General features: G+C 36.6%; 1 protein-coding gene across 1 annotated transcript; it reads left to right on the top strand.

The window, feature by feature from the left end:
* The first annotated feature begins 5,848 nt into the window (after window positions 1-5,848).
* LOC131343929 (vitelline membrane outer layer protein 1-like) lies at window positions 5,849-11,069 on the top strand. Its single transcript, XM_058375808.1, has 3 exons — window positions 5,849-6,103; window positions 6,186-6,298; window positions 10,568-11,069. The coding sequence occupies exons 1-3, from the start codon at window positions 5,885-5,887 to the stop codon at window positions 10,875-10,877; spliced, it is 642 nt and encodes a 213-aa protein (XP_058231791.1). The 5' UTR covers window positions 5,849-5,884; the 3' UTR covers window positions 10,878-11,069.
* Window positions 11,070-12,467: the final 1,398 nt, after the last annotated feature.

Genomic DNA, 12,467 nt, shown 5'->3' with positions numbered 1-12,467 from the left:
AAGAGTGATCACGATGCCACTTATATTAATTAGCGACATTTTTCACAGTAAAACACAATTATTCTTTCCGATCATCCGTATCGACAGTTGTATATTGGATAACCGTGTTTGGCTCGGCCGAGCGTACAGAGCGTGATCGCGTGCTCCAGGCCCTTTCTGTCTTACTGTCTGCTTTAATCTATGCGTGTCTATTCACTGCTGTCTCATTTGGCTGGCTGTAATGTATAACCGTGAACGTGAAGTGCAGAATCATATCCCATATTTCTCTCCGAAAGCATTTATGGAAAGCCTGCTTGTACTAATACTTATAATTCCCAGTGTTTTTACAGACAAATGACTCCCGCTGCTCACGTAAGGAATGATGCTCTTTGTGCCGCGATAGCAGAATGAACCACAACAACAATATCGATTATTTTCCTCTATCACCAGAGTGTTCTATTCCTCTTATAACACATTGATTATTTGGACAACAATTCCAATAGCGCCATTTATAGTTAAGTTTAATCAAGTCAAGCGGGGTTTTATGTCGTCGTTCCTTTTCTGAAGCTCGGATCTATACGTTAAGACGGAATGTTTTTTTCTGTAGAAGACACACGAAGACATAAAATGCAAATACACAACCGTGCAGGACGATAAACAAGACAAAATGTTGTCGGAAATATGTTAGTTCCTGTGATGTTCCAGCAGCTCGAACCAGCTGGTTGCTCATCAATCTCATAGTCGGAGTTAATCAGTGACAAAAAATTGAGGGGGATAAAAAACACAGCTTCATTTTAGAGAAGAAAAACAATGCAGACACCGGAGACTCCTTCTATACATACTGAAAATATTTCTTTACAGAAAACATCACTATTTCATCTCACACACGTTCGTATGCACTGTTTTTTTCCGCTGTTACTATAGAAACCAGAGCGTGGGTTTTGTTACAGTTCGGTCCAAGATGCTGAAGTGCAGTGTATTAACCAGACATGACCCAAATTCATAGTTCATCAGTCCGTCACGACGGCTCCATCTCCATGGCAGCGGATCATCTTTCATCAAGGTCATGATTAGGAAAAGCTGAGCGAGAGCATGACCAGAGGTCTGAACGTAACGTCCAGCTTCTATGGACATGTCTTGTTTTTTTTCTCAATTCAAGCCACTTGTGGTCAGAGTAACGTGGGAACAACACATCTTGCTCCCTTTTATAGACTCTTTCTGATATGATACCAGGTCCAGCGGTGGAATATTAAACAGAATAATTTTTTTCCCCGTATTCCATATATGAAATATAATACATACAATAGTATAGCTCCATTTTTAAACTGGTGTACCCAAACAACCTTCAAATCAGCATTAACTAATAGACTTTCAGTGCATTATTTATTTTCATACGTTCACCTATGAGACGTTTCCGCTTCATTCGGACTGAATTAATCTAGTTCATTTAGTAAAAATCTTTCATTTTGCAACCACAAATGCTTCAATAACAAATAGAGCCGCTCTGATAAACGTGAGTTTCCAATAATACACCAAAAATAAAGAGAAAAATCCTGGAGTGAACTCAGGTGAACTCTAGAGAAAATTTTGTTTTTGTTCTCTACACTGTAGGGCTCATGGCTTAAGATCAGGGTTTAGATGTTAAATATCTAGGATTATACCTGCTAATCCTCTAGCTTTTCATCTAAATCCTGTCACAAAACTGGTTCTAGATCAACACTGACTCTCAGTGACGATGCAAAACTTTTCAGGTTATTTATAATAGCGCTAAGTACAGAATGTAAGAAATCTTCGGCATTTTAAGGCTTTAACTTAAGACTTCAGGTACTAACTGTCTTGGTTTTAGTGCGCTGCTTGTCTTTATAGGACTGAATAAACTTTCTTAAAGACTTCGGGACTGTATTTGAACATATATCTTATTTGCTGTCATTGACTTGAACCTTTCCGGTGTTCTGTTCAAACTCATCTCATCTGATTGAACCAGGCAAATCATTGCATTCTGGGTAAGAGATAGCTAATGAGAGAAGTACGCGTTCGATTTTAAGCTAAAAATGAGACAGCCTTAAGATTTGTTTGAATCAGAAATGTAGTTATTATATCTTAGCTACAAGTATATTATGATGCTAATGATGATTCTTCTTCCTCTTAATATTATTATCTAGGTTGTATCTCTGGAGCTTAACCTCATCTTCCCTTCTCAGATCTGGCGAGTGGACTGGAGTTTTAGTGATGGTGATCTACTTAGCTCGTTCCAGCTGCTTGTGGAGTCTCACCTGAGCTTCTTCGGCATCAACAACATTCATTTCCTCTGCAGCAGCAACCCGAGGTTTATAGGGCATGTGACCTGGTGCACCCTGGGACATCTGCGGCATCCAGAACAAGATGGACTCATCACTCAACGTCGTGCGCTTAGAAGACTCTAATCATATTCTATCGAGGGAGTCTTGTGTTCTGTTTGCTTCAATAAAACAAGGTCTAAAACTTTAGCCCAGATTCATAAATCATAAATATTCCTGTTTGTACACCTTCATAATGCTGTAATATTGTGCTATTAAAAAATGTTGCAATACAAGTGTCACAGTTCGTTATAATACTGTGCACTCTACTGTAATAGCTATGAACAGTTATAACTGTATGTATACATGTGGTGTAGAGCAATTTATTAACTTAACTCATTAACTCGTGTAATGTGTAAGCACTTAATAACACATCAAACACACCCACACCCACACACTGTTATTAAAAAGACATGGCTTAAGGATGGATTGGGACAGAGCCACAGCGTTCTCACCTTTTTCATCCCTCCAGTTTCATCTGAAGCTAAGATATGAGAAGTTCATTTCTACACGCAGTTCTTAAAATATACCGGTACTGGACAAACGTATTTCCAGCTCAACAATATAATCACACACTCACTACAATCAGTGTAAGTTTACAGTGATTAAGACATTTCTATTATAGTTCATGTGAGTGATTACAGGAATTCCAGGAGTGTGTGATTACTGTGTGTGTGTGATTATAATGAGTGTGTGATTATAATCAAGGTGAGATCACAGGGAAACTAATAGCGAGTGTGTGATTAGTATCTGTGTGTGATTAGAGTGAGTGTGTGATTATAGTAAAGGTGGATATTAGCCTGTATATTTTAATGACTGTAATTTGTAGGAAATTGCCAAATTATATCTTAGATTGAGAGTATGATATTCAGAGTTTATTCATGATATTAACCTGCATCACAGTTTATATTTTAATCTCAGTAATAAACTGAGTGAAGACAGTAGAACGTCAACAATTCAACTTTCTGAGATCTTCACTAAATTCACAGTGAGAGTCACCGGGGTCAAGACATACACGATAGTGCACTTTGTTTAGCTCTATAATACTCCAAAGCTGAGATATCAGACTCGAAGTTAGCTCCATACCTGCATATTTTAATGATTGTAATTAGTGGGAAATTGATATCTCATATCTCAGCTTTGGAGTATGATATTCAGATAAAACCTGCACTTCTGTCTATGTCTCAACCTCATGGCATAATTATAAAGAAGAATGGAAAAAGTCAATATTAATTTTTTATAATATTCAAAAAAAAAAAGAAATCTTAAGGGGTTAGTGTAAGAAAAATAAAACGATGAGGGCGTCGAAGTTTATTGCAGCGTCGCAGCGACAATATACATAAAGTACTTTGGGTTCATCGGAGTCAAAAAGGACGCAGGACAAATCCTGCTCAAACCTTTTATACAGTGTTTCCCGTGTGTAATTTAAATGAGTTTCACTTTAAAATGTAAATCATTGTAAGAACTGAGTATCCCCCAAACGGCCGGATGATACCGTCGTCTAGCCGGATGTCCTTAAATGGTAATCATAGTCACATACACCTTGGCTAGGTATTGTTATAGGTGTTATCACCCAAATGGTCGGGTATTGCTAAATGGTAATCACGGTACAAGTACACCATTTGTTCAGTGACGGTTGTTGATGTCTTGCTGCTGCTCCCAGACTAATAATTGATTGGATTAAGTGTTCTAAATTTGGTAAGGCTGCTTTAAGCCAATGTAAAAATACCATATAGATAAACTGAATGATATGTAAGCCTTTTTGGGAATGAGCTCTTTCAGATATGTACTGTGGAGTGGAATCTGGGTTGAGGCAGTGTGTAGTCTCTTACATTATCCTTTGTGTTTTTTGGGGTGAAAATTTTTGACTTTCTCAGATTTTCCCCAAATTCACACTGGGGGTTGTGTGGTCAAGATTTATATGGAAAAGCACTTTGTTTCCCTCTATCACACTCCAAAGTTGATTTATTAGGCTCGATGTTAGCTCCATAACTGCATATTTTAATGAGTGTAATTAGTGGGAAATTGATATCTCATATCACAGCTTTGGAATATGATATTCAGATAAAACCTATACTTCTGTCTATGTCTCAATCTTTCTAATAAATGATGTAAATATGAAGAAGATCGGAGAAAGTCAAAATTTTCACCCCCCAAAATGCTAAGGGGTTGTCTTTGGTGTTTTTTGGGGTGAAAATTTTGACTTTCTCCAATCTTCCTGAAGTTTACAGTGTGAGTCACGGAGATCAAGACATGCACGAGAGTGTGCTTCATTTAGCTCTATCCCATTCTAAAGCTGAGAAATGAAGCTCAAAGTTAGCTTAATATCTGTATGCTTTATTGATTGTAATTAGTGGGAAATTGACTCCTCATAGCTCAGCTTTGGAGTACGATATTCAGAAGAAAACTATACTTCTGTCCCTGTCTCAACCTCTCTGATGAACGGCGTCAATATGAAGAAGATATTATTGACCCAAATATGGTAAGGGATTAGCCTTTGTGTAATTTTTGGGTGAAAGATTTGACTTTCTCAGATCTTCAGTAAATTCACAGCGTGAGTGCCTCAGGTCAAAACCATGCAAGAGAGTGTACTTCTGCACGTTTTGCTCAAACACACTCCGAAGCTAATACATGGAACTCAGATTCCAACAAATTCCAAAAAATCTACCATTTTTGATTAAAAAATAAATAAAATAAATATAAATAATAATAAATAAGTAAATATATAAACACATAAAAATAAATAAAATAAAATAAATTATATTAAATAAATAAATAAATAAATAAATAAATAAATAAATAAATAAATAAATAAATAAAATCCCTCAATTTACTTCAGAACTGTTGCTTGGTTGGTGAGATAAATTAAAAACACTAAAACACAGTGTTCAAAAAGCCTCGCTACCAGTGTAGATTCCCCCCCATCCCAGCAAGATAATAATGTTTTACACTCAGATGTGTACACTGCCAGGCAAAAGTGTTTGAACACCTGCCGTTTTTTACCTTTTAGTCTAATCACTATTAATCTCGCAGATAAAAAAGAAACAGCACAGAAAGCGGAGTTAAAAAATGAAAAGAATATGAAATTCTCCCATCAGAAAGCTAAATTCTTTGTATCTAAGCCCTCTTAGACTTGAATAAGGCTCTAACTTATGCTTAATTAAAGTGTGCTTGATGTTGGGATGAGTGAAACTGATAAATAAAAGACAAAGAAAATGTCAGAAAACATTAGAAGCATAGAATTGGAATTTTAGTAATCGCACAAAATGTAAATATTTTTTAAAAAGTGTGTACATTTCTGTGTACGTGTCTTTTTATATGTATATTTATGTACATAAATTATATTCTGTGGTTCTGTGTGGAAGAAGGATGTTATGTAACAGCGGCAAAATGCAAAGGACTTGGAACTTACTGTATGTAAAAGTTAAACACGGTCCCGTGGCAGCTGGATCTTCCCAAGCGCGTGTGAAATGAATGATTAACCCGTGATAAGCCGACGTTGTGACGTGAGCATCGCTAATAAAAACCCGTCGTGTCTTGAGACCAGGCGTGTGCTTAGAACCGCAACCATGACTCTCGTTTATGTTACATTTCTCTGCTTGGTGGCTCTGGTGTCATCTGCTGAGCTAGATGCTAAGGATCAGTCTCGTGTCATTCGCGCTGGGACGAGGTTCACAATGCGAAATTACACCTCGATCCTTTCCGTGCCCAATGGAGAGCAATTCGGGATCTGGATGTGGTCAGAGCTGTGTCCTGAGAACTTCTATGCCACCGGATTCAGCTTAAGGGTAAAAATTATCTTCAAGTCCATCACTGTTATCAGCAGAGTGTATATCTATAGCGCATCTCTGTGTATGATCCTCTCTACAGATCGAACCTAACCAGTACGGAAGCGACGACACGGCTCTGAACGGAATCCGTCTCTACTGCGTCCAAAACGAAGACCGTCGCTTCCTCTACAGCGTGGAGTCTCATACTGGACAGTGAGTTCCTCTTTAACCTTCAGTGGACATTTAAATAGTTAAGAATATCGTAATACTAAATCATAACCGTAACAATATCCTGAGGTCTGAGGTTTGAGGTCACATAGTCATGCTTAAAAAGGGTTTATGCATCTCACTACTTATGTGCAGGTGTACACCAGGCATTATAAGGTATTATGAATGCTGCATAACAGGTTATAAATGCATTATGAATGCAGGAATCATATAAAACATCAAGAAAATAACACTTGAATAGTTTTCCATTGTTGCCTCAGTCAGACTAAGCAGGTTTGGTTTAAATTAATGTGAGTGTGAGGTGATGTTTATTCAGCGCTTATCTCCAGAGATTTGTAACAATTAGAGGTAAAGTTTTTCATTATGGGCAACGTCTCCAGGATGGAAGGTTTCTGGGTAACATGCTGCATTTGTAAACTTTTATTAAGAGATTATAACTAAAGCAAGTTTTTTTTTTTTTTTTACTTCATTTTAAACAATGAAAAAATATTAGATGCTCATTATTTAATAAAAAATTAATGTGTCAAGTAGAATCACTTCAGTAAGTGCTGTTATTGGAAATCCATCTATTTCCTTAATGTATTTATGATGCAATTAAATTAATATGTCTAAACTTTGACTTGCATAATTGTAAAGTTTGCTGAGTTTCAGGGACAAAGTGGGAAAAAAACAAGTAATTAAGCTTTAATTGCATGAAACTTTTTTTTTTTTTTATGATGAACTTACTTTCTCAAAACAGTCGATCGACAGTCTTTGTTGATTTACTGAATATCAATCCTACTATACATTAATTTAACTTAAGAAATTGATATTTTATTTACTGTGAACTGTGTGGTCCGCTATGTTGAATTGGGCTCGAGGAGACCTTAAAGACTTTCAGAGTCCATGATAAAGAGTGTTTTCTATGGTGGCTGAGAAGGGAAAAACAAAATAACAAATCAAAAACAAACAAACAAAAAAACAAACAAACAAAAGAAACAAAATAACACATTAAAAAACCACAATAACAAATCAGAAAACAAAATAACACATAAATAAAACAAAACAAACAAAATAACACATTCAATAACAAATCTGACAACAAAATAAAAAATCAGGAAAACAAAATAACAAAAATACAAAAACAAAATAACAAATCTGAAAATCAAATGCCAAATCAGAAAAAAATAACAAATCTAAAAACACAACAACAATTCAGACAAACAATAAAGGAGTTCTTACCACTGATTGGACGAGACATCTGTCACTCAAGATATACAAGCAGTAGGAAATTCTAACTTGTACAGAGTTCTGTGTTCATTTTAAGCCTTTTTTTTTTAAATCAACAATGCAACTTTAAATCTAATAAAATAGCTTCTCTGCCACTGTAGTTTTCTTTGGTTTCTCCCTCATCCGAGGTTCTGAGTAACATGCTGTAGTTGAACACAGCAAACGTCATTACAATGAAGACCCAATGAAGCAGTATGTAAATTCAGGCCATGCAACACCAGAGAAATCCAGTGTTGGCTTGCAGAAGCTTATAAATTGCATCTGTGTGTGTTTATTTTGTTGTTGTTTAATGACATTTTTGTGTGTGGAACCAAACCGAACACGCTATTTATTATTTAACCCGTTAAACTCCCAGGAGTCGAACCCAAGTCCGGACTTCCATTCCTCACTCTTGTAACTCTGCACCTTTCCCATTACTTCCACTGCACTTACTGAATAATTGGCTCGAAGATTAATAACTGAATTATAACCTGAGACTTCACAGGGTTATTATTTACTACAGAAAAAAAAAAATAATGTCGGTCTTCGAGGCAAGTTCCAGGTGATTTTAGGCGCCAAACTAATGATGCCACGGTGCTCCACATATCCAGGAGTGCTGTCATATTCCCAGCTCTTTCATGATAAAGTGACTTTTTCTATAAATTATTGAACCCTCAGGATCCTGGCCTACTTTTCAGCTTTCTCACTTCCTTTATTATTCCACTTCTTACATTACAATTATGAAAAGCAGCCCGATACTGTATATGTGCTTTATATTGTATTTTTCTGGGGCAATCATATGTAATAATTCGACCTAGAAATGCTATCACATGCTCTGAAACAGCCAGCATACGTAGATAAATATATACATTGTTATTGTTTTGGAATCAAATGAACGGAAAAATGGAGGGTGGTGTAGTTAGCTATTCACATAAAAGTGATAAAATACACACAGAATCTGCCCCAGTTCTACCGTGTGTGTATAGACGACAGGGTGTGTGAGTGTTTTTTTTTTTTTTTTATGATTGGCAAGCTTAAGTAGTTCCTATTTTTGGTCTCGCAATGTTTGCCAATTCCCACCTGATACCATCCTGTGACGGGGAAAGGCTAACACGCTCATCCTTATTCTTCTTGTCAGAAATACAAAAAAAAAAAAAAAAGATGGCAAGACCTGCGGTTAAAGACAAGATAGCACAGCCAAACAGTTCCAATTTTTCTGTTTAATTCATTTCTGTATTTTTATCCATTTATAGTTACAGGAACTACTTGCGATTACACCTAAGGTCTGCAACACTCTCTTGTGTAAGCTGTTACTATAGAAACGTAGAGAAAATAAAGAAAGGAAATCAACGCTGTCTGACCAATCAGACTGAAGAATTCGGCAGTTCTTTGGTGTAATGTTTAATACTGCATTATAATATCTCCTTCACCCAGATGCAATAATTACAGACATGGCTATAAAGTCCATGATGCTGGAAGGGGTAAAGGCCCGGTCTCTCTGGGTAATTGAAGGATCATTAGAGATGTCCAGTAATGGACGCAGCATTGATTAGATGTAGGCCGTTTGATTAAAGTGCCACTGGTGTTGGGATTATAGCCGAGCTTCCCGTTAAACCCATTTAGAGTAGAGACTAGTTCTTCTGCCACAGACACAACAGCAGTAACTAGCCATCAACAATGCTCGCTGCTACGAGTGAACTCTGTTGAACTCTTCATGACTGAAACGGAATGAGAAGTGAAGTGAGGTTTTCGCTCTCTGGGTTCAGATCAGGGTTTAGTTTAGGATTATGAATGCTGATCTAGATTAAGCTTTTCATATAAATCTTATCATGAAACTAGATCGGTCTTTTATAGAAACATGTCACAGAACCGGTTCGGAGTCAGCGTGCTTTCTCATGAAGACAAAATACCAAAAAGAGATTTTTATTTTGTTTTTTTTTATAGCATGAGGCATGGTGATATTTTGACCTTTAGCACTCTGGGCCTAGTTTTAGAAAAGTTTTAAGCAGCAGCTGACTAATACTTTTGGATTTTTTCATGAAGTGAGAAATCGAATTCGAACCATTTTTGTCTAAACGTATTTGTAGTAGCCAGGACATGTTCGGTTGTCTGGTGTTTGTTTCATGGACTTATGAGGAAAGTCTAAAAAAATCTCACCTGAAATCTTTCTTGATAAACATCCACCTCCAGCCACATCCAGGTCTTCAGACAGCCTCCAGACTCACTGATGCGGTTTAGGACACCGTGTGACTCGCAGTCATCAATAAAACATGAGCTAAACTTCCAAGCAGACTTCTCCAAACAGCTTGGTGATGGAAACTCACTGAACTCTTCTTCTCATGCAATCTAATTCACTAGTAAGAGACTCATCTGACTCCCAAACGGCTCATTTCCATGTTTTTTTAAATGAACAAAGTTTCCAATATTTCAACAGGCTTTGATGAATACAGCAAACATCGCAGAATTAATGTTATTGTGCCTGCCGTGTCTGTGATTCATTATGGAGATTCATTTGCATTTTTCCTGATAATTCATCATCCTTAATGCGCTTGAAACTCTTAAAACTGCACATCCTCCACAAGCAGGAGTCATAACGAGGCTGAAAAGAAGCATTGTGGTTAAATTACAGTGCAATATTTATAACACTGGTTACATCTTACCTGTGAATGAGTTAGTTTTCCAAGTTCATCTAAAAGAGTCGGTTCAAAGAGTCGACTCGTTTAGGAACGACACATTTTGACATCTGCATCAAACGAAAATCATTTTGATTCGATTACACTGCAAGAGAAACGTGACTGCAAACATGTACAAAGAATAAAATACACCCCTGGCTTATATACCATATGATAATCAGCGTTTTATGTTCGAAGCTCAGAGAATCGACTCCTGTACAACACCTCATTAGCATGAAATCTCAATGATGTCATTTGACACAAGTCTATAATTTAAGCAAATTTGACTAAATTTTGAGTATTTTGTTGAGTTTTTCTGTCACCTCTTCCTCAGTTTTGGTGAGTGGACGGAGCCTCAGTGGTGCCCATCTGGTACATTGAGCTCGTTCCAGCTGCGCGTGGAGCCTCATCAGGGTATCTTCGGCGACGACACGGCCGCCAACAACATCCGCTTCCGCTGTAGCTCCAACCCGACGCTGGAGGGCCGGGGCCTGGCCTGGGGCGAGTACGGAGAATGGAGCAGCAACTGTAGCAACGGCGGTATCTGTGGCATCCAGACCAAGATGGAGCTGTACCAGGGTGGACTGGACGACTCGTCACTCAACGACGTGCGCTTCCACTGCTGCACTCACAAGCAGAAGTGAGATCAGACAGGGCGCTAAAAAAAATTGACCGAAATCTGGTCAATGTGTTTAAAAGTGTTTAAAAAGAATGATGTGATGTCATTGTATCAGGATGCGATTTTCTCAGAGTTGCCATGGAGACACCTCCGACTATGTCTGACTACCCAGATAGGTGATTGGATGTAAAAATAAACTCATGTCATTCATATAGAACTGCTGTTGTGTTGTATTGTATTGTATTGTTGGAAACTAATTATTTTCACACATTTTGAAACATGAAAGCACTAAAAAATATCACCTAATAATTTTTAAGAAGACTTTTAATAATAATAAAAAAAATATTTCATTGCTACATTACTACATATTAAATATATTTATATTATACAATATTTATAAAAACAGGTTTATATACGTTTCTAAACTAAATATAGATCGGTTTTAATCCGGATTTTTTTTCCATAATTGAAATAATTTAATGAGTTTTCTTTACATTTACATTCTGACCGTTGAGAGTTAGTACAGAGAGATCAGGTGGAGATAAAAGCGTGGCGTTGTTGTGACTGCAAACACACTTCAATATTGCTGTGCTTATCGTACACACCGGTTCTGTTGATTTATGGATCAAAACGTCAACATCACACAAACCCGGTGGGTTTTCTCCTCATTTTTTTCCTCAAAACTGAGGCGCTGAGCGCAAATGGAGCAAAAATAAACAGGAATAAAGTCACCTTCATCATCCAGACCTTAATTCCAGCCGCTGATTTTAAGTCGTACGTTAACACTAATCAGTTATCGCTCATCTGTAGCACTTTTACACAAGGTCCAGTTTCTCAGGAACAAGGCAATAAAGTGCTAAAAATTAGAGCACGATTGCTTACAGCGGCTATAATGTAAGAGATGACAGGAATTAACTTGCTTCAAGGATGTTTCTCTGCATTAAATTATAACTATAATCTTTTAAATGTCATTCTTTAATGAATAAATTTAATATTAATAAAGATTAATATTTAATATTCATTTAAAAATGCCATATTGTTGTGATGTTAGAGGAATAAAAGACCTCAAGGTCATGTTGTTATTCCATTTCAGGGAAGAAACCTGTGATTCTGCTACATAGCATCATTTGACTGATGATTAATTAATAATTAGCAGCATGGCTAGTTAGCTAACTTATTGTAGCTAGCGAAGTGTAATTATCAATCTAACCAAAACCATATAAATAGCTCTTACTTTTTAAGTTATTATTATTATTATTTTTTTTAGAAAGAAAGAAAAGCTACAAATTAGACAGAAATTGAGCTCGGTAGAGGTGGTTAGCTAGTAACTAAGGGGCTAGCAAGATTAGTTCACCAGCTGTTAAGTTGCGCTACATTTAAGCTAGACTGGGCACTGTGCTCAAGTAAATTAAATGGTATAAATAAAATAAATTGATTTAAAATAATTTAGTATGGTAGTTTGAAAAAAAAAAAAGGCTAGCTACTTCGCTAAAATAAAAATATCCCCAGATTCTAAGGATTTTCTTCTCACAATAAATAAATAAATAAATAAGTATATATATAGGAATGCTTGAAAATGTTTTTCCCATTTCAATTAAAAGAGATTTTTCAGAAG

This window comes from Hemibagrus wyckioides, linkage group LG23 (assembly GCF_019097595.1).
Source record: "Hemibagrus wyckioides isolate EC202008001 linkage group LG23, SWU_Hwy_1.0, whole genome shotgun sequence".
Lineage (NCBI taxonomy): Eukaryota > Metazoa > Chordata > Actinopteri > Siluriformes > Bagridae > Hemibagrus > Hemibagrus wyckioides.
Note: the sequence above shows the minus strand (reverse complement) of the source record. Positions and strands in the feature narration are given on the sequence as shown.